The sequence below is a fragment of the Acipenser ruthenus genome, chromosome 9 (genome assembly GCF_902713425.1).
Source record: "Acipenser ruthenus chromosome 9, fAciRut3.2 maternal haplotype, whole genome shotgun sequence".
Taxonomy (NCBI): Eukaryota; Metazoa; Chordata; class Actinopteri; order Acipenseriformes; family Acipenseridae; genus Acipenser; species Acipenser ruthenus.
Genome location: NC_081197.1, coordinates 59,866,456 through 59,889,465, shown reverse-complemented (window position 1 = coordinate 59,889,465; position 23,010 = coordinate 59,866,456). Strand labels below are relative to the sequence as shown.

The 23,010-nt window shown below is 40.0% G+C and overlaps 1 protein-coding gene across 2 annotated transcripts in view; it reads left to right on the top strand.

The window, feature by feature from the left end:
• Positions 1-1,937: 1,937 nt before the first annotated feature.
• LOC117406088 (gamma-aminobutyric acid receptor subunit gamma-3) overlaps positions 1,938-23,010 on the top strand; it is a 166,596-nt gene continuing 145,523 nt past the window's right edge. For both annotated transcript variants that reach the window (XM_034923559.2, XM_059030370.1), the window contains exons 1-2: positions 1,938-2,324; positions 4,093-4,238. In XM_034923559.2, the coding sequence (XP_034779450.2) occupies positions 2,272-2,324; positions 4,093-4,238 (199 nt within the window). In that variant the 5' untranslated portion in view covers positions 1,938-2,271. The remainder of the gene's footprint in view (positions 2,325-4,092; positions 4,239-23,010) is intronic.

Here is a 23,010-nt window from a genome sequence, read left to right as displayed (position 1 = left end):
ATTTTCTTTTTTTTTTTTTTTTACTGTAGATGCAAACTCTGACTGGCACGACAGTTTCTTGGGGTTTGGGGGTTTTCACAAACTGTGGTCATGTTTTGGCTTGCTACACTAGCATTGTGTTCTCGTCAGCTGTGTGTACTACAGTATAAAAGTCTGTGAATGTACCAAGCCTACTTTCTTGATTATACGGTGCATCTCTGTGCAGAGCAGTGTGTGCTGTGACCGCTTCTCTGATGTGCGTGTAATGCGCTATCCAGGGTACTCAACTGGCCGCACCCTCCTCTTGTGTGTGCTGTGACCGCTTCTCTGATGTGCGTGTAATGCGCTGTCCAGGGTACTCAACTGGTCGCACCCTCCTCTTGTGTGTGCTGTGACCGCTTCTCTGATGTGCGTGTAATGCGCTGTCCAGGGTACTCAACTGGTCGCACCCTCCTCTTGTGTGTGCTGTGACCGCTTCTCTGATGTGCGTGTAATGCGCTGTCCAGGGTACTCAACTGGTCGCACCCTCCTCTTGTGTGTGCTGTGACCGCTTCTCTGATGTGCGTATAATGCGCTGTCCAGGGTACTCAACTGGTCGCACCCTCCTCTTGTGTGTGCTGTGACCGCTTCTCTGATGTGCGTGTAATGCGCTGTCCAGGGTACTCAACTGGTCGCACCCTCCTCTTGTGTGTGCTGTGACCGCTTCTCTGATGTGCGTGTAATGCGCTGTCCAGGGAACTCAACTGGTCGCACCCTCCTCTTGTGTGTGCTGTGACCGCTTCTCTGATGTGCGTGTAATGCGCTGTCCAGGGTACTCAACTGGTCGCACCCTCCTCTTGTGTGTGCTGTGACCGCTTCTCTGATGTGCGTGTAATGCGCTGTCCAGGGTACTCAACTGGTCGCACCCTCCTCTTGTGTGTGCTGTGACCGCTTCTCTGATGTGCGTGTAATGCGCTGTCCAGGGTACTCAACTGGTCGCACCCTCCTCTTGTGTGTGCTGTGACCGCTTCTCTGATGTGCGTGTAATGCGCTGTCCAGGGTACTCAACTGGTCGCACCCTCCTCTTGTGTGTGCTGTGACCGCTTCTCTGATGTGCGTGTAATGCGCTGTCCAGGGTACTCAACTGATGTATGTATGTATGTGTGTATGTATGTATGTGCATACTTATCTCTTAAATCCCAAAGTATTAGTTGTACTGAAACGGCACAAATGCACATTACGTGGAGACATTTACAGTAACATTATTATTAATCTCAAACTTATGTAAAGCTCCCATAGAACTGTCTGCAGCCACTGAACATTATACTTTATGATTCCAGTTTCGGGACGACAAACACGAATGCGTTACATAATAATAATAATAATAATAATAATAATAATAATAATAATAATAATAATAATAATAATCAAAACTACCAATAAAATATGACCACCTAAGTATATATTGCTTGTACTTTGTATATGCAATAATATTACATACATACATACATACATACATACATACATACATACATACATACATACATACATACATACATACATACATAACTTGAAATAAAGTCAACATGTTGGTTTGAAAACTTGAATTAGATTAATAATATTGTCTCAAATTGGCTCATTATTCTCTAGACCCTTGTTGCAGCCCCTGTATAATCTCAGTAAACACCATCTCACAGGAAGCGAGAAATCTAAACTAGACGAAGTAATGTTGGACCCTAATTACAGAACTTAATTCAAAGACAGCGATACTCGTGATTTAAGAATTTATTTAAGAATGTGTTCTTAAATCACACCTGCGCTGCTTTTTTGAAGAAAACAGGCACAGTTTAAAGTTTGTAAGAAAGGCTTGAATGCTGCCGCTGTGCTGAAATGTGACGCCACAGAATGAACAAGGGGTCCCCGGGAATGCATGAAGGGGGGTGTAGATTTTCACTTGGGGAATTGCTGCCCTGCTTTTGAGAGCGGCAGTATGCCTGTGTATCTGCTGGTGCAATCGAAGGAGGCTAATGCAACTTCAAGGAGCAGCAGAGGCTGGTTCATTATTTCAGACAATTGATTCTCGATGTGAAAGTGCTGGAGCTGTCCGAGTTCGAACACCTGTCAGAACTGGATGCGTTATTCATGGCTGGATCTGAGAGACTCTTTTGGCTTCTGTTTGATTTCAAGTGACAAATATTTTTGACTATAGCTGAAAAAGCAAAGTTAGCTGTATCCCCTTTTTTCTCTTTCTCAGAAACACAACGCAACATTGAAACCCTCACCCATTCCTCTTCGAGTCATCCTTACCCAAACATGTCCACCCAGTTACTGGCGGCTTTCTTACTGCTGTCTGTTTTCCACGCCTGGTAAGTTGCTCTCCTTCTTTTACTGCGATTCAGATATTAAGCGTTGGTAATTGATGCATGTATTTATTCATTTGGTTGTTTGTTTTATGTTATAACGAGGCTAAAAGAGCACCACAGCCATTAACAAGTTTTCAGCGTTTACATTTTTGTTTAACATTTCTGCTTCTTTTAAAAAAAGAGTCATTGTTTACATGAGATCAGATTATTTTGTTTTTAATTGCCCGTGATTAATGAAACCGCGCACCTGTGCTCATCGATAATATATATGATACAGCAATTCAACCCAAAAACACAGATTAGTATTTATTTAAAATAGAATAGATTACATTAGTTAGACGCAAATAGTTTCATTACAATGCAAATAATCGAAATAAATGTACATATGTGATATTATTATTATTATTATTATTATTATTATTATTATTATTATTATTAGGCATCCAATTATGTGGCATTTACAGGATGCTCAGTGTTGGTGTAATATATATATATATATATATATATATATATATATATATATATATATATATATATATATATATATATATATATATATATATATATAATTCTACACATAAATGACAGATTCACATTTACAATAAATGTAAACTTGTAAAACAGAAATGTCAAAATTGATAGAAATGTGATTAAAAATGACTGGAAATGTATTCCTGCTCCTCATGTTAATTTAAACAGTTATTAACACCGCAGATCCTCCTCACTTGCGTGTGAGTTGTTTGGGGCAGTGACAAGCAGAACACATCTCAAGCTGTCATACACTCGAAGAGCAGCAGAAACTTACAGCTGTGCTACGCAGACGTGGCCAAGAAACAAAGCATCTGTGTTATTTATTTATTATTTTGCTTTTTAAATGGGAGCTTTTAGTAAACTGCGTTATAAAGTATGCAAAACAGCAGCCTCTCTATCAGCTGGACACGTTGCCCTGGAAACCATCTCTGTAATAGCAACCCAGGCTGCTTGAGATAATAGCAGCCAGGTATGTAGTTCAGTAAGTTTTAATCTGCTGCTTGACAGCCAACCCAGTCTCCCTTTCAAAGTGATATATTCACATATATACTGTATCCCAATGTATATCAACGGGAGTGTGCTCGGGGGTTGCCGTTTAAGTTTATTTAATTGATATAATTATCCTGCCAGGAGGGAACAATAGTAATCTTTAAAAACTTCCAAATGAATCGAAAAGGAATAGACCAATAACCTGCTACCAATCTTATCTGTTTTTTTTTTCTTATTTTTTCTTGATATTATTACACCTTATGTTGACAAATACAATATTACAAGTGTTGCATTATTTACAGGTATACTGTATTCTAGTCTTTACACTGTATCACGCTGGTCCAGTCTTTCTAGGCGTATTGACGTTTCCACATCATTACGTATTTAATGGTGACAGAGATTTAACCCATGTGAGTGTGGGGCCCTGTTTATTATAGTGAGTGCCTTTGTCAGAATACTGATTATATTTGACTGGTATGCATGTTGATATGCTGTAGCTGAAACTCTTCTAAAAAGTAAATATTCTAAGCTGTTGATACACGTAATCAGTGAGTAGTAATCTCGTTCTAGCGACCTCGCACAGATGATGATTCTGTTACTAGGAGGCCATGTATGTACATGTGATATAAAGTGGCTGTTCCACAAAACACGTTGCATGTCCATTTGTTTGCGGCTTTGCATGAACCAGGGACTGCATTTCAATGATTGCAATATCTTCGCAGATCTATGATTATCATTTGTTGTCTTCCAGTTCCCAGAAAGTTCACGATGAGGACGAGTACGATGACGTGACAGTCAACCAAATGCTGGCCCCCAAAGCTCACGAGACAGACGCCACTCAAATACTGAACAATTTGCTGAAGGAGTACGATAAGAAACTTCGACCAGACATTGGAAGTGAGTTCTAGTATGTACTTTATGACAAATCCTGCCTTCAGGACCCATATTTACAATTTCATTCGGTACCATATGGTTAAGAGCGCTATGTATGTATCTTTTTATTTTGTTTGTTTGTTTGAAGAGCATATGTGCTTACTGTATAATACACAGGTTCAAATAACAAATACATTGAACATATGGATTGATTCTAGAAAAAAAAGAAAAAAACCTCCTTATCCACAGAAACAGTTCAAACACTTTTTTAATATTGGTAATCTAACAAAGCCTGAAAGCGAAAAACGAATAAGGTTGCTCCTGTTGCTTTTATAATTGGTATCATCACTCAGGGTAACCAAGGTAAATCATGTATCTTTATTCTAGCAGTTAAAATGGCCTGTGAATAAAAGTGGAGGTAATTCTGCCTGCAAGCTGTAATGGAGGCTAAGGACTGAACAATGTACAGCTGCAGTACATGCAGAGCACAGAAGAAAGGGAATTCCCTGTAACTCTTTTCCAAAACTATTTATAGCCTTTCACTGAGCAGAAAGCTCTTTCTCTTGTCTCTATGACTACAGTATATGAAGACTATAGCAATTCAAAAGGCAGACAAGTTATGCTTTGCTGTAGTATTTATCTAGCACAGTTAGGCTGTAATGAGTGCTGTATGATTATGGGGTATACAGGTGTTTGCTAGTATATGATGTGATCTATGAGATGTTCCTTGGTTGTAATGAGTGCTGTATGATTATGGGGTATACAGGTGTTTGCTAGTATATGATGTGATCTATGAGATGTTCCTTGGCTGTAATGAGTGCTGTATGATTATGGGGTATACAGGTGTTTGCTAGTATATGATGTGATCTATGAGATGTTCCTTGGCTGTAATGAGTGCTGTATGATTAGGGGGTATACGGGTGTTTGCTAGTATATGATGTGATCTATGAGATGTTCCTTGGTTGTAATGAGTGCTGTATGATTAGGGGGTATACGGGTGTTTGCTAGTATATGATGTGATCTATGAGATGTTCCTTGGCTGTAATGAGTGCTGTATGATTAGGGGGTATACAGGTGCTCTAAATAATGTGCTTGGGGATTATATTTGAAGTGGTCTCTTGTTAGCAGCCGTTAGATGACTCGTTTCTGGGTAAATCATCATGTGATAAAAAACTATTCTGTATTCAGCCATCTCCTCTAACTGAAACAGCATACGTCGCTTTCATATTATACTTCAATTCCTAAAACAAGGGGCCAGCTGTGTCCTACCATGAACGGGGTACAAAAACAATACCTTCATTGCACATTTCTTTACTGTATAATGAGCTTAATTGCAATATTGTTTGAATTGCTTTGAAAGTACTGCATTGACATGTAACTACTTATTTCCTTTGGCTCAGCTGTGAAATTGTGTCTTGGATGCCAAAACACTGGCAAAAAACTAGAGTTCCAGTTTGGGAATACTTCCCCACACTGCAGTTCAGGAAGCTGAGAAGAGCAGGAATTACTGCCATGCTTTCTGCTGAACAAATAATCATGGTCCTGAGGCCGTTACTGCATGTCATTTGAAACATGGTTCAAAGGATGGACTGTATTATGTTTTCTTGCTACTGTATTAAAATTACAAGTCTGCGCAAAAGAAACCGAGATAGCAGTTTTCAGCAGCCAACTGGTTCTGAATGTATTTATTAAAGGGTAAACCTGGCAAGTGGTATGATCATTTTATTATTATTTATTTCTTAGCAGACGCCCTTATCCAGGGCGACTTACAATTGTTACAACATTATTTTTACATACAATTACCCATTTATGCAGTTGGGTTTTTTTACTGGAGCAATCTAGGTAAAATACCTTGCTCAAGGGTACAACAGCAGTGTCCTCCACTGGGGATTGAAACCACGACCCTCCGGTCAAGAGTCCAGAGCCCTAACCACTACTCCACGCTGCTGCCCAAATTTATTATTCATACACATGCTTCCTCCCAGACGCTTGCTGCATGGACAAACTGGAATGTCCGAAAAGCAAAGGAGATGATACCTGGACTGACTGAGCATCATTAGAACCATACCCACTCCACTGTTTCACTGTTTCACTCCAGAACCAGTTGGCTTATAAATTAGAATGATATGTTTTCAATATTTACTTGAATGACCCTCCATTCACATCAACAATGGGCCTTAAATGTCTTTTTAGGAAATAGATGGTGTAGATGAAGTCTACATACACAAAAACACATTTCATATCTTTCAAATATAATTTCACACAATCAGACACAGGAGTTCTTTTCCTATATGGTTCCAAAGTTACTGTGTCCATCCATGCATAATGATCTGTATCATGCTTTAACACATACTGTAGCTATATCATGTTTGACAATAATAAGCAGAGCCAAATGATATTAAACCTTGAATCCTGATGTTGTAGGATAGCAACCAACTGGTTAAAATTGGGTACATAAATCATTGGAGTTCTCAGCTTAACAGAGTATCTCAATAAGCAAGTACTGTACCCCCTAAAACCACCTCTGTGATCCTTTCCCCTCTGATTCTAAAGGTTATGAAATGTTCTCTCATGCTAGAGTCAATTAATCACTACTAAAACACAACTACCTGCTGTCATTTTAAATTACAATGCAACTTTCTTTGCAATACATTACCCTGAGACAGGTATTGGGTTCCACTTTTGGTTCCATCCTGGTAATGTATACTTTTGGTTCCATCCTGGTAATGTATGAAAATCACTCCGTAATTTGGTACAGTATATGTTGCAGGAATCTCAATGGATTTTTTAATGTAGTTGCCTCATTCTGTACCACAAGCCTATGATAAGAGCTCCTGAATATAACTGTCTGCCCCCGAGCAGTTAATGTGTAGCTGGTGTTTCTCCTGCTGTGCCAGTTCGACAGTGACTCCTTTTACCAGAGGAAAGCACAGCAGTAAACACAGCCATTTTTAAGAATGTACATATGAACGTATCGAGGTTGTTAGAAGACAAACATTCCTATATTCCTGTTTCCAGTGTGGATACTTGTTCCTCTTTCATTTCATTGAGGTTTTCCCGTGTCTGGGGTTTTTGTTGGTTGGTTGGAGGACATTACTCAATGTAAACAACAGATGCAACAGACACATCAATACCCTTCTGTTTAATCACTTGTTTCACAAGAGATTTGGTGATACGAGTTGCTAACTCTGTTGCTTTTTATTCTATTTTAAAATCTCAAATAAAGTCTCTTCAGATGAATAGGGTTTTGTTTTTTGAAGTTGTGATACCCAGGTGTATAAAGGATGAAAACAGCACTTTAACACTGACATGAGATTTGTCCTTGCAGTTTATACAGAGTTTTTATACAGCGTTGTCCTCTGCACAGTTACTGCTACTGCACATGCTTTGTGGTTGTACTTGTTCCCAGTCCCTCCTATTCTCTGTATGTATACATGTAGAGTAGGTGGGGCCACCAGTTGAAAGGTCACATTGTCACATGATCTAAATGGAATGAGGAAGGCGATTCCATCCTAACAAGCCCAGCTTGTTCTCCAGACAAGTTCAAAGCAGCTCAAAGCCAGGTCAGGGCAGGTTTGGAGAAATATAAGTGACTGAATAATGCAGCAGCAGCAGCACCCAGAACCACTAAGAATAATTGCAAACATTAAAAAAGGTGGGAGATTAAACAGAAATTAAAATGACACTGGAAGATACTTCCTCATTAAGATTTAGGATTTCAAATCCTCAACAGTGCAATCTTTGAAAAACAAAATGAGTTTCTGAATGAACATCTCTCAAGATACGAGGCAAGAACTAAGAGCACAAACGAAGATGACCCATTTCTCAAGGATATGTGAATCATGTTGAATATGTTGAAAAAGATATTGAAGCAATGCATGTAAGACAGCAAGTGCCAATGGTAAGTGCGGTGCTCTGTTGTAAACCCTGCAGGCTGTTCAGTAACACTTCAACACTGCCTGTTCAGTGGCCTGTAAAAAGCATGTCTAGAGACCGCTCAACAGCAGTAAAGGCAGGTTTATGAACCTCTGTGCACAGGAGGCAGTTGTATTGGACATGGGTGTGTATGTAAACATAAAGCACATGTGTTGGTGATAATTGTATTGCTTGTGTTCCTCGCACATGCCAGAACGAGCACTGGAGCAGTGCAGCACAAACACTACAGATAGCCCGATGGTCTGGTGTGAGATGCAGCAGGCCAGTCTGTTTTCTATTGTTTTTAGTTTTCGCTTGTTTGTTGGTACCTCTTGGTGTTACGGCCTGCATGGTTGACTGTGTCTTTGTTTCAATGTCAGTGCTGGTTTTGCCTGAGAACAGAATGTTTTTTCGGTGTTGTTATGATCTTTGAAGCACAGAAATACAGTAATTGGTCAAAAACGCTCAGTATGCTATTAGTATTTCTTATCAGTACCAGCTACATTAACACTGGAAAAAACAAAGCATTTCACTGTTCCACTCATGCCTACATAAAAAACGTTTCTGTCCAATGTCTGAATTTGCCAGTAAGAAGCTGTTTGTAAAATAATTATGTTGGGAATTTGTTTCATTTTTTCTTTCACGCTGGTTGATTTTTAAATATATTCCATCAACAGTGATGTTCGCCGGCAGTCTTTAGCACCTTGCTTTAAATGGTGCTTTTTATGGGAAGCTGTTAATCCATAAATCCTGTGTGAATAGTCTGACTTGCCATTCTACCAGTACTTGAGCCTTAGCCTTGTGACCCGCAGCTTGGTGGGCTCGCGGGACTCGCTGGACAAACTGATTGATCACTATGCTATAGAAATCCTCCCTGGTTAGAACTGTGTGGGATTGCATGTGTATTAACTATATTCAGAGATTCAGAGGAAATAACTACTCTCATCCATCTTCGTTAAGGACCTTGATGCAACACTAGTTTGTATGATTAGCCAAGGTTTTGCATTATTGAGGGTTTTCAACCTGCAAAGAAACTTGCATTCACCAACAGGATGAGCTTGTTTTACCAGGGTTCTCAATAATGGGTGTCATTTCCTTAAATCGCTACATTAGTTTCAATTGACACTTTGCATTCCCAGCACAGTTCATACAAGTAAATGTTGTGCAGTGCTATTAGCTGCGTAGCTGCATGCAGGTCAGCATGCTTTGCTTCTGGAATTTAAAGAAGGAATACAGGATTGTCAGGCAGGGACAGTGTTTGGAATGATTTAAGAATAATGTATTGATAACAGAGCAATATACTGTATGCTTGATTGAATGCAATGACACATTTCATGAATTCGATTTACACTGCAGCTTTGCTGTGTGGGAGGCTGCCATTACAGATTCTGCATGGGAGACCCAGTGCTCTTGAATGGCTTGTGAATACAGGTTTGTACAGAGGGGAGCATGTGTCTGTAGGTTCACTACCAGCCTCCGCCCTGTTACACAGCCGCGACAAATGGAGCTCTCCTACAACCTGATTCATTACACATCCCTACTGAAATTGCACATAGCGTGGCACCACAGATGAGTCAGTTACCCTCAATTGTAATATCCATAGATTTGTACAGTTTGGTACAACAATCCACCTCTGCTGTACCACTGGCCGTCCTGCTGCAGTACACTGTTTCTATTGTCAATTACTACATCACCCCAGGAGCGTGCTTTGATAGTGTATTCAATGGGAAGGAATTAGGTTCATGAGCACAGGGGTGTTCTTGAACACTGGTCTGGGCATTGCCATCAAACCCGTTGGGTTGTTTTTTTCATTACTTTCTTTTTTTATTTTATTTCTCCTCTTCTGTGTTAACCAAAAGTTTCAAATTTTAAAAGTACAGTACAGTTCAAAGCTTGGTAAAAAATGTTTTTGCACTTATATTTTTCTGAATGTTTACTTAAATCAAATCACTTACCTGCACAAAACAGTGTTCACTTATAAAGTTAAAATCCAAAAGCAAAGCAGATGCATACGTATACAAAGTAGTTATCAAAGCCCTCTTACCATGTGTCTGTGGTGGGGAGTGAGGCATCGGGATTGCAGAGAGTAACAGCAAAACAGAGCAGATGCAATACCACGCACCACCACCGAGTGGCACTAAAGGTGGCATTTCTTCTTCTGCAGGGCCACGGCTTACACAACATTGTACACAAATACAAACAACAATGCCAAACAAACACTGTTCAAAACAAAGCTATAAACAAAAGCTTGACCGTGCGCTGCTCCCTATAATAATGGAGGTCCTGCAGCAGGAACGCTGTTTAATCTATTAGACTTTATCTTTACTGCTGTCCTGGGGGGTAAAGGACTCAGCAGTCACTCAGTTTCACCAAACCTACTCATCCTAGCTGTTTTATACATGTGGCCAGACCCTCATCAGCAATCACTAATTCAATCAGACCGCCACGTTCATCACCTGATTTGCAAGGATGGCTTTTTAACTCCATACCTGCCAAATATACCAATTTCAACTAACTTTATTAAAAAAAGGAAAGCCAAATGAAAGCAGTTCCGTGGCAAGCAGTGGACCTGCCTCACCATGTTTTAAAAAGAACCCCGGAATGTGGAATAGTTAGGGTTCCACCAACACATTCTTGGCAACCAGGTTGGCACTGAATTGAGAAAACAAGTCTACAGAGAGTTTCAGTTGTTCAGTAGATAGTGGCTGTACTCTATAGATCAGGGGTCTCCAAGCCTGGCCCTGGAGAGATACAGGGTCTTCTGGGTTTCTGTTCCACTGAGCTCTCAGTTACTTAATTGAACCAGTTATTGGCTTAATTAATCAAGATGTACATGTGTTCCAGATATTCAGCCACTGATGATGTGAAGACACTTCTAAACCCTTGGGGCTCTCCAGGACCCGGGTTGGAGACCCCTGCTATAGATGCAATGTAAGCATGTTGGCAGTACTATAGCATACTCCATCAAGTCATCACATACAGCACTGCAGACCTTGGAGAGATACTGGGATCAAACTCCCACTCCACAGCTCACATGCTTTGTAACCTTGGGCAACTCATTTGAAGTGCCTCTCACCCAGCTGTAAACTTGCAGCAGCAGGACCTCCATAAACATCAGGGGTGTAGCGTATTGATCTCAGGTTGGATACCCATTTGACAGCCGGGGTGTTTAAACTTCGCACCGCACACACATGCTCACTCCTCACTGGTCAGTTTCCCTGGTTACGCTGCATGTAGCTCCAGAATTGGATGAAGATTAGGGATTAGTGGAGTCTGATACAGATCCGCTAAGTAAAGCACCTTCACATGATCTGACTGCAGTGATCCTGGATCCGATCCCACTTTTTGTTCTCGTGGAGTACAACTGGCCCCTGGAGCAGCGGGTCGGGTAGCCCCGTATATTATTTAATGGACGATTCGGCACTGTACATACGCAAAGATAAAACAAAGATACCAATCTATAACGCATTTCTTTCAGGAGAAGCCAACTCTAGGTAAGAATGTTTAGTGATTTTATATTACTTCTTATATTAATATTGTTTTTCTGCTGACAGTCCTGTGGAGTGTGATGCTTATCTGCCATACAATACTTGCGCAATGGCAACGCCTTCCCCCTCCCCCGTTATAATGATTTAAAGGTGTTTTTTTTGTACTTTTCAAGTATTGAATTTTTTTGCGATGGCCCTGATGTCATGGGTTTGAAGAATTGGAGGTAATTCTATCCATAAATTCACTGTTTAGCGACAGCAGTTTTAAAAAATATAGATTTTCGTAATGTTTTCTTTAAAGAAAAAAAAATCCAAGGAAGTACTGTTTTTAATACTGATGTGTTGCAGAAAATGTGTTTGCTTTATTTCTATGCATTTATTTATTTCTCGTCACTTTAACTGCACACTGATGCTCTGTCCAAGTATTGCCCTACCTGGCATACGTTTATAGCATTATACAGTCCTGTCTACTGGCTAATGCATGGGGCCATGTGTATTTAGCGCACAGGTATACTTGCTACAGCACCAGGACCACGACAACCTTTCCCCTACTTGGCACTGCACCGGCCCGCCCTGGAACTGAAGTGCGCCAGCCCGCCGTTTGGGACTCGGGGGTTTCAGTTGGTCTGCTTTGTGTAAATATCTGTGAGCGCTGCACCGCTGGGTGGGTAGTTGGTTGCTGTCTGGTGTGGTACTGTGCTGTTCATGATGAAGAAAGAGTTTAACAGAGAGCATCCTTTCAATATGTTTGATTGGTCTCGCAGCAGTATGGGTAAAAATAGACTGAATGGCCTTGCCCTGCTATATGTCCACAGAGACAATGAGGCGACCCAGGAGGACATGTTATAGTGTTTCAATAGATCCAGCCATAGGAGGATTGGCAAACTCTATATTTAAAGTGTTTAATCATGGTATCATAAAGTCCCAGTATTCCTATCAATCTGAGCACTAGTATCAGCAATCTTACCAGTCCCAGCAGTGTCAGCACCAGTCTGGCCAGTCCCAGCAGTGTCAGCACCAGTCTTACCAGTCCCAGCAGTGGCAGCACCAGTCTGGCCAGTCCCAGCAGTGTCAGCACCAGTCTGGCCAGTCCCAGCAGTGTCAGCACCAGTCTTACCAGTCCCAGCAGTGGCAGCACCAGTCTTACCAGTTCCAGCAGTGTCAGCAAAAGTCTTGCCAGTCCCAGCAGTGTCAGCACCAGTCTTGCCAGTTCCAGCAGTGTCAGCACCAGTCTTGCCAGTCCCAGCAGTGTCAGCACCAGTCTTGCCAGTTCCAGCAGTGTCAGCACCAGTCTTGCGAGTCCCAGCAGTGTCAGCACCAGTCTTGCCAGTTCCAGCAGTGTCAGCACCAATCTTACCAGTTCCAGCAGTAGCAGCACCAGTCTGACCAGTCCCAGCAGTGTCAGCACCAGTCTTACCAGTTCCAGCAGTAGCAGCACCAGTCTAGCCAGTCCCAGCAGTGTCAGCACCAGTCTTACCAGTTCCAGCAGTGTCAGCACCAATCTTACCAGTTCCAGCAGTAGCAGCACCAGTCTTTCCAGTCCCAGCAGTGTCAGCACCAGTCTTGCCAGTCCCAGCAGTGTCAGCACCAGTCTTGCCAGTTCCAGCAGTGTCAGCACCAGTCTTGCCAGTCCCAGCAGTGTCAGCACCAGTCTAGCCAGTCCCAGCAGTGTCAGCACCAGTCTTACCAGTTCCAGCAGTGTCAGCACCAATCTTACCAGTTCCAGCAGTAGCAGCACCAGTCTTGCCAGTCCCAGCAGTGTCAGCACCAGTCTGGCCAGTCCCAGCAGTGGCAGCACCAGTCTTGCCAGTCCCAGCAGTGTCAGCACCAGTCTTGCCAGTTTCAGCAGTAGCAGCACCAGCAGTGTTGGCACCAATCTTACCAGTTCCAGCAGTGGCAGCACCAGTCTTAACAGTCCCAGCAGTGGCAGCTCCAGTCTTACCAGTTCCTTTAGTGGCAGCACAGTCAATTTGTTTTAAAACATATGGGTCATGAAGTTTCAAACATCATCCAAGGTGGGTCACTGGGTTAAAAGAGTTAGCGGTTTACATTGCTTTGCAGTTTGCATTAATAGTCTCCAGGCTTCATAAAATGATAACATTCACCTTTGTAACATGAACAGGATATGCACCAACTTCAGCGGCTTATATCACCTCATTAGGATTATTCTTCTTATCTTCAGTGGTTTATATCATATCATTAGGATTATTCTTCTTATCTTCAGCGGTTTATATCATCTCATTAGGATTAGGATTATTCTTCTTATCTTCAGTGGTTTATATCATCTCATTAGGATTATTCTTCTTATCTTCAGTGGTTTATATCACCTCATTAGGATTATTCTTCTTATCTTCAGTTGTTTATATCACCTCATTAGGATTATTCTTTTTATCTTCAGTGGTTTATATCACCTCATTAGGATTATTCTTCTTATCTTCAGTGGTTTATATCACCTCATTAGGATTATTCTTCTTATCTTCAGTGGTTTATATCATATCATTAGGATTAGGATTATTCTTCTTATCTTCAGTGGTTTATATCACCTCATTAGGATTATTCTTCTTATCTTCAGTGGTTTATATCACCTCATTAGGATTCTTCTTCTTATCTTCAGTGGTTTATATCACCTCATTAGGATTATTCTTCTTATCTTCAGTGGTTTATATCACCTCATTAGGATTATTCTTCTTATCTTCAGTGGTTTATATCACCTCATTAGGATTATTCTTCTTATCTTCAGTGGTTTATATCACCTCATTAGGATTATTCTTCTTATCTTCAGTGGTTTATATCACCTCATTAGGATTAGGATTATTCTTCTTATCTTCAGTGGTTTATATCACCTCATTAGGATTATTCTTCTTATCTTCAGTGGTTTATATCACCTCATTAGGATTATTCTTCTTATCTTCAGCGGTTTATATCATCTCATTAGGATTAGGATTATTCTTCTTATCTTCAGTAGTTTATATCACCTCATTAGGATTATTCTTCTTATCTTCAGCGGTTTATATCATATCATTAGGATTAGGATTATTCTTCTTATCTTCAGTGGTTTATATCACCTCATTAGGATTATTCTTCTTATCTTCAGTGGTTTATATCACCTCATTAGGATTCTTCTTCTTATCTTCAGTGGTTTATATCACCTCATTAGGATTATTCTTCTTATCTTCAGTGGTTTATATCACCTCATTAGGATTATTCTTCTTATCTTCAGCGGTTTATATCATCTCTTTAGGATTAGGATTATTCTTCTTATCTTCAGTAGTTTATATCACCTCATTAGGATTAGGATTTTCCTACAGATGAAATATACTTGAGTTTCATTTATTCTGAGAAGCCTTTCTTGAACCTTGAGCGATCTGCTTTCATCACTTGGAGTGCTGTGTTGTTCTCTCATTTCCATTCTCTTCAATATTTTGTACCCGATATGATTCATTGAAGTTTATTTTCACACATCAGTTAATCACGGAGCATCCGCACTTGACGCAGGGTGACTAAAGTCTAAGCTAATGTCTTCTGCTGGGTTTATTTTCTACAAATAAGTCCAAATAAGATACTACTACTACTACTGCTAATAATAATAATAATAATAATAATAATAATAATAATAATAATAATAATAATAATAATAATAATAATAATAATAATAATAAAAATGTCATTTTAAAATAAGAGCATTCATTTATTTAGCTCTTTGGCTTTGTGCGTTTTTTATTTCTGCATTTTGGGTGTGCAAAGAGATGCAGAGTTTGCTTCATTGTTCTTTTTTCCAATCTGTAGGTGTTCATGGAGTTTTAAATAGCACTTGAACAGGTAATGGAAATGCTACCTTCCTATTGTACAAACAGATGACACCAGTAATACCTTCCTACTTTACAGCTGTGTGCTTCAAATGATTTATCCAGGAATCTTTGCCATTGTACCCTACTTTTATCAGAATAAAAAAGTCTCTCAATGGAGAAAACCTTCCTGTATTGTTTTATAATAGGTAAATGTTGTCAGGATGAGCAGAGGGCTTTTCTTTAATGTACATTGCAGGGCACACTGTGGTTTAATATAAGCAGTGTACAGCGTGATCGAGGGAGACATTAGAATTCCCTCGTCATCATTTTCAAAATGCTGCAACAACATGTTTTTATTCAGACCGACTTTCTTTGTTAAAAATCTTAATATATCCCTGCCTGTTTGAGCTGCTGTAATTCAATCCCTTCCACTCCCAGCTCTATTTCATGTTGCTCCACCACATTATACTTTTGACAATGCGGCCCAGAGTGGATGATAGAATTGCTCTCACTGTTCTTACTGTTGATCGAATGAATTCTTCTCTTCCCGGAGAGACACAATTGCAGCTTTCTTATCCCACAAATATAATACGTCATTGTTGTTATTCAACAGCCATGTCACTTGGGAGTGTGATATCATCAGCTACAGTATCTGAAGCTAAGCATGGTTGGGTCTGGTCAGTGCAGTGGGTTCCATCAGTATCTGAAGCTAAGAACGGTTGGGTCTGGTCAGTGCAGTGCGTCTCATCAGTATCTGAAGCTAAGAACGGTTGGGTCTGGTCAGTGCAGTGGGTTCCATCAGTATCTGAAGCTAAGAATGGTTGGGTCTGGTCAGTGCAGTGGGTCCCATCAGTATCTGAAGCAAAGCATGGTTGGGTCTGGTCAGTGCAGTGGGTCTCATCAGTATCTGATGCTAAGCATCCCTGTTCCTGGTCAATGCAGTGGGTCTCATCAGTATCTGATGCTAAGCATGGTTGGGTCTGGTCAGTGCAGTTGGTCTCATCAGTATCTGATGCTAAGCATGGTTGGGTCTGGTCAGTGCAGTGGGTCTCATCAGTATCTGATGCTAAGCATGGTTGGGTCTGGTCAGTGCAGTTGGTCTCATCAGTATCTGATGCTAAGCATGGTTGGGTCTGGTCAGTGCAGTTGGTCTCATCAGTATCTGATGCTAAGCATCCCTGTGCCTGGTCAGTGCAGTGGGTCTCATGGAAGAGCTTCCTGGTACCACAGTAAATCAGGTGGTAACTCCAGGCACGTCACACACTATACCATGGCTATCCTGCGGTGCATCTTGAAGTGTAAACTCAATACTTTCCTTTTCCAATAGAGTGCGCCAGAGAGCTGTTATCTATTTACTGAGTTGCATACCGCTGTTCATGGACAAGATGGTTTAATACCCCTTCCCTCATATCTATCTATATCTATCACAGGATAGGCAATATCTACTTTCTTCACAGTCTACCAATTCCCTGTGACACCGGCCCTTAGGTTTCCCCAGACAAGCTCAGAGCTAGCTCTAGCATAAAGGTAGATATAGAGAAAAATGAGAACTCAATATTGAAGCATCAGAACCCAGTGACTGCAAACACCGTAAAGAGACAAGGGAAAAGTGGAACCAATCCATAGATTTAAAGACTTCATACTCTTTAACCCTGGTGTATTATCCAATCACAATTCAATAACAGCACCTTGTCAGTTTCCCTAGCTCTGTAAATGGGGTCTTTCATATATCCCTTCTAATACGTGGATCTATCCAGCACAAACACCTTAAATAAAGAATAAGAAACAGTGTAATGCTTTGATATCTGTGCTAAATGCATGTGTTAATATTGCAGTAAAACATTAGACAGTGTGTAGATTGTTCTTTATTTCCTATTTTGCATGGGTCTGGCATCTATAAAGCTGAGGGAACACAAAGCCACTCTGCAGCATGGAACCTGGTTTCAGGAGACTAGGTTTCAAGCCACTGCATGGCACACTAGGGGAGACTTGGGGTTTGATACAGCAAAGTTGACTCAAACTAGGTCTGCCAGTCTCCTGAAACCAGGTTTCAAGCCACTGTACCTGAAGAAGTGGCATTGTGTTCCCTCAGCTTCAGAGCCATTTAATAGATACACATTTATGAATACACAGTGTGTATATAAAACTACGTTAATGCAGCAGTTAGGGTTAAACTCATCGCCACAAAAGCAAGGAAATGTGGCATTGGGGTTTGTAACCTGAACTTGCCATTCCCACCCCCACACAAGCAGCCAAAGGAACCAGACAACACAAGCAACTACATCAGGTACATAGGACATGCAGCTCTTTCCAGAGGACACAAGAGACATCCATCATCATGGTCCACCAGTGCTGTAGCAATGGACATGCACATCTTCAACACACACACCCACTTCAGGCTGCAGAACCGCATCAATCTTCTCTTGTTACAGTATATCTCCCCTGTGATTTAAACAATAATGTAGCCGATGTAGAATGTATACAATGCTCTCGTTCTAACTGGAACATCTTTTTTTAATTAAAAAAGGGTTTCCTTGGATTTGGTAGATTAGCCATTCACAGTTCGATGGCCCTGAATATACAGTACTGTACAGTCTATTTAAAGTATATTAAATAATGGAATGTCTTTAGTAGGCAGCAGTATTTCCCATCTGTGTATTGGGAACTCCCTGAAGCTTGTTACTGCGTTAGGACCAGTTTCAGTAAACATGCAGTATACTACATTTTAATTGAAATGAGACTGGCCATCTTTAAATCTCTGAGTATGGAATGGATTCTGCCCTCTACATTGCATTAATGATGCGATCCAGCCAATTTAATAGGAAATCAAAGGGCAGAGGAGTATTTTACTGGTAGCCTTTACAGGACACTAGGATTTCCAGAGGAAAAAAAGCTTTAGAAGCAGGGTTCAGCCATCTTCATTAACTCAAAAAGGACATTAAAGCAAAGAACTATATACCAGCACACAAATCAAACATTAAAACAACTGCCAATGCACTACAGTATATACCAGCACACGAATCAAACATTAAAACAACTGCCAATGCACTACAGTATATACCAGCACACGAATCAAACATTAAAACAACTGCCAATGCACTACAGTATATACCAGCACACGAATCAAACATTAAAACAACTGCCAATGCACTACAGTATATACCAGCACAGAAACCAAACATTAAAACAACTGCCAATGCACTACAGTATATACCAGCACAGAAACCAAACATTAAAACAACTGCCAATGCACTACAGTATATACCAGCACACGAATCAAACATTAAAACAACTGCCAATGCACTACAGTATATACCAGCACACGAATCAAACATTAAAACAACTGCCAATGCACTACAGTATATACCAGCACACTAATCAAACATTAAAACAACTGTCAATGCACTACAGTATATACCAGCACAGAAACCAAACATTAAAACAACTGCCAATGCACTGCAGTATATACCAGCACAGAAACCAAACATTAAAACAACTGCCAATGCACTACAGTATATACCAGCACAGAAACCAAAGATTAAAACAACTGCCAATGCACTACAGTATATACCAGCACACGAATCAAACATTAAAACAACTGTCAATGCACTACAGTATATACCAGCACAGAAACCAAACATTAAAACAACTGCCAATGCACTACAGTATATACCAGCACAGAAACCAAACATTAAAACAACTGTCAATGCACTACAGTATATACCAGCACAGAAACCAAACATTAAAACAACTGCCAATGCACTACAGTATATACCAGCACACGAATCAAACATTAAAACAACTGCCAATGCACTACAGTATATACCAGCACACGAATCAAACATTAAAACAACTGCCAATGCACTACAGTATATACCAGCACAGAAACCAAACATTAAAACAACTGCCAATGCACTACAGTATATACCAGCACAGAAACCAAACATTAAAACAACTGTCAATGCACTACAGTATATACCAGCACAGAGGTGACAGTAATTAGTAACCTGACTGAGAATGGCGTTCCAGCACTATTAACAGAGACTGTTTTATTAATATGACGTACAGTATACAGCTGCCTCTGAGAGAATCCATTCTGAATTATTAGGCTATTATTTAAATATAAAATAATCAAGGCAAGTCTAGTGTTTCTGAATCTTAAACACAATTAAATATATCTAGTCATCGTACTGTACTTTTCTCGATCTTGGAAATGCAAGTTCCATGTATGAAATGCCTGGAGGGAGTAGGCCAGTGCCAGTTTGGCATGATTGTCATCATTTGTATATCTTTTAGCAGACGTATTTTGCTTTAACTTAAAGGTGTAAAAGTTCGAGCAAGGTTGTATTCACATTACAGTGAAGCTATTGATACTGATGAGAACATTGATTATGAGGGATAAGTGTATGAAACACAGCATTGAATTAGATATGATCGTGCATTACAAACATCAGATTACCAGTTTGAGTTTACTGGATTGGCATTATTTCTTTGTCAGGTAAAACTGAACTGAGTATGAGCATACTGAGTATGATCGTCTTCTTGTCTCAGTACAAGGTTACTGTAAGCCCCCCAGCACTAGTATCACGTAGAAAGCTCCCTTCAGAATCCGATCATTTGTGACTTCTGATCTGTTCTTACAAAGCAAGCCAGACGAAACATAAGCATTCAAGGGCACTTTTCAGTTGCATACATGTCTAAAGAAGCGTTACATTGTTTGCAGATTTTCTGAAGCGGGTACTTGTGTGTTTCAGAAGTCTGCATCGTCCAGATCTCATTCATTTAAAGATAATTCATTTTATTTACATTGTAACAAACTTGGATCTCTTTTCCTTTCGCCGTGTGCAGGCAGCTACTGATCATTGTAGTGACTACAGTAATCAGCACTCAGTGGAGTGTAGGAGGTGAATCAGCATGTTAACCTAAATACAGTGCCATACAAAAGCAATCATGATTATAAACCTGCACAAATAAAATCAAATGTGGACTCAACATTGAAAACTAACAAACACAAGCACAAAACAAAGCAGATTCTGTAAGTGAAACAACAACCCAGAAACATGGTGAGCTGTTTTAAAAATGTTGATTTTTGAGGAGCGTATAAAACACACTCTTGTTTTTATTTTATTTGTTAGTGGTCCTTCATTGAAACATCTTGAAACGTGTTCTTTGTCAGGTTTCGCAAGCCTAGTTCATTAAGAGATGTATGTATAGAGAATTCAACATGAACGTTCATAGATAACTGTAGTTATTCCGCGGATGAGGATATCTGAATAACCCACAAGCCATGGTATCACATGGTGTCTCTAATTACTGTGTATTTACAGTACATAGTAGTTACTTAGGAATTAAATGTGCACTTAAACTTAATTACAAAGTTATTATGCATAGATACAATGTACGTAATGTGTACATCTGTTTACATAAAATAACCCTAACACCCCTAACCCAAACTCTAAACTTAACCCTAACCCTTTTCTGATACAATTGTGTACTTACATATATCGAGTAAAAAGATTTACACATTAAGTACATTTAACTATGCATACTAACACTGTAATTATGTGTACATGCACATGTATTTACTCATGAGTGAAATAACCACAGCACTCTATCAGTGTTTGTGGAGTATTCTGTTTTTTATAAGAAGTGTAATGTATGGAAAAGAAAGTGTGTTTGAACCTCATCTTAACCACTGACTTCACTTCTGCATCTGCTTAGCATTTCAAAAGGAAGCATATCTACTGCATGAGGATGCTATTTACTGTATTAAACTGCTGAAGTCACGAGCTGAAATGGTTGTCTAAGTGGCTTCCTAATACGTTTTACCTTGCTATGCACTGTACTGTGAATAACAAGTACATCAGTAACATACATCTGCTGTCATGGCTGTGAACTCAAAATGAGAGCTATGAGTGTGATGAACACGTTGCATGTAAAGAACAGTATAGAATAAGAATTAGCAATGCAATGTTTAATCACAATTAGATATGTGGTTCTCCAGATATATTCATACAGATGAACACATGTGGAGACAGACAGACAGACAGACAGACACCTCCATGCATCCCCAGAATGGGATATTTTCAACAGCACATGCTACAGCATTGGAACCCTAAGTTTCATGAGAATTGGATATGTGGGTCTCCAGATATATGCATGCATGTGTGAAGGGTGGCATGCGAACGTGCGTATGGGACATGCACCTCCGCTACACCCCTCCTCAGGAGATTGCATCCCCATCCCAAGCAGCTCTTCTTGTGAAGGATTTCAGGAAGGTTGGGAAGATAACTAGGTGTAAGTTTTTGTTTGTGAAGTTTGCTAACACAGAATTGACATCTGAAACATGCAGTGTTCAAGATCTAATCTAAATGATCACTGTATATTGAGGATTTCAACAGTGGCAGCTTACAGTCGACTGTTTCAGTAATACCAGTGCTGACTAGAGACTGCCATCTGGCATTGTCAGATCTGGCCTGTTCATTAGACTATGCTCCCCGGCAATGTAAGGGAACTGATCAGCCCTGTATGGAAGTTTCTACATCTTCACAAAGTGTTTTTCCTCTTGGAGGGCCAGTCCATTCAGCATGGTTCCATTAAAATCAGTGTAGAATTGTGCATTGTATTAATGTGGGTTTGCATTCCCCTGCTGCATGAAATACATGTATCCTGATGAGATTGCGTTTGCCTGCTAGCAGCAGGGTTTCTAAAGCCTTTGACCACGCAGGACTTGTGATGTGCTGTGAAAGGTGTGTTAGTGCCTCTGTGTACTTGCTTGTGCATGGTGGGGGGAGTGTGGGGGAAGACGGAACTGTGCCTGCTTTAGAGGGACATGAGTAATTACAACATGATCTAGTGGTAAGGAGTGGGTGGGCCCTGATGATTTTTTTTTAAGGAATAGATTGGGAGGAATCTCATCTTGCTGGTACACTTCTTGGACTGTCATTCAGAAATGATTAAAAAATAAATGAGATTCTAGTAGTTCAATGTCAATGCATGGTCTTTCTGAAGAACTGTTTAACCTCTGAATTATTAAATGGCTGCCTCTTTAATAAGACACAAGATTTTTTTTTTTTTGTAAAATATTTTGTGCTTTACCCTCTGTAACATTGTAACATCTAAAACATTCTCATTCCCTTATAAACTGCCTGAGGCCAGCGTCTACATGGAAATGCCTCAAGGGTAAATGATTCATAATATCTGAATGCATCAACACCCTTGATACCCTTGATGCAACTGAGCACTATTAAGAGGACATCACCCTCTGGTAGTAAGTCAGCTTCATAAAGTCAAATAATAATGGGTAATAATGTTACGTTAACATATTGAGTTACATACAGCTTTGTAGTTTTTCATATACACAACAAAAAACTTGAAACAATTAAAGAAATGTGACATTTCGAAATCTAACATGAAATACTGTACTACTATTATGGCTTCTGGTAGACTTTTGCAATATCATGTTCTAGTTCTTTGATCACACAATGTTAAATAAAAGATCTACATTATGTTCATAGGGTGTTATATTTTTTATTTTTTGTTTATTTATTTATTTGTACCCCAGTTTTCTCCACAATTTGGAATGCCCAATTGTTATTTGTATCC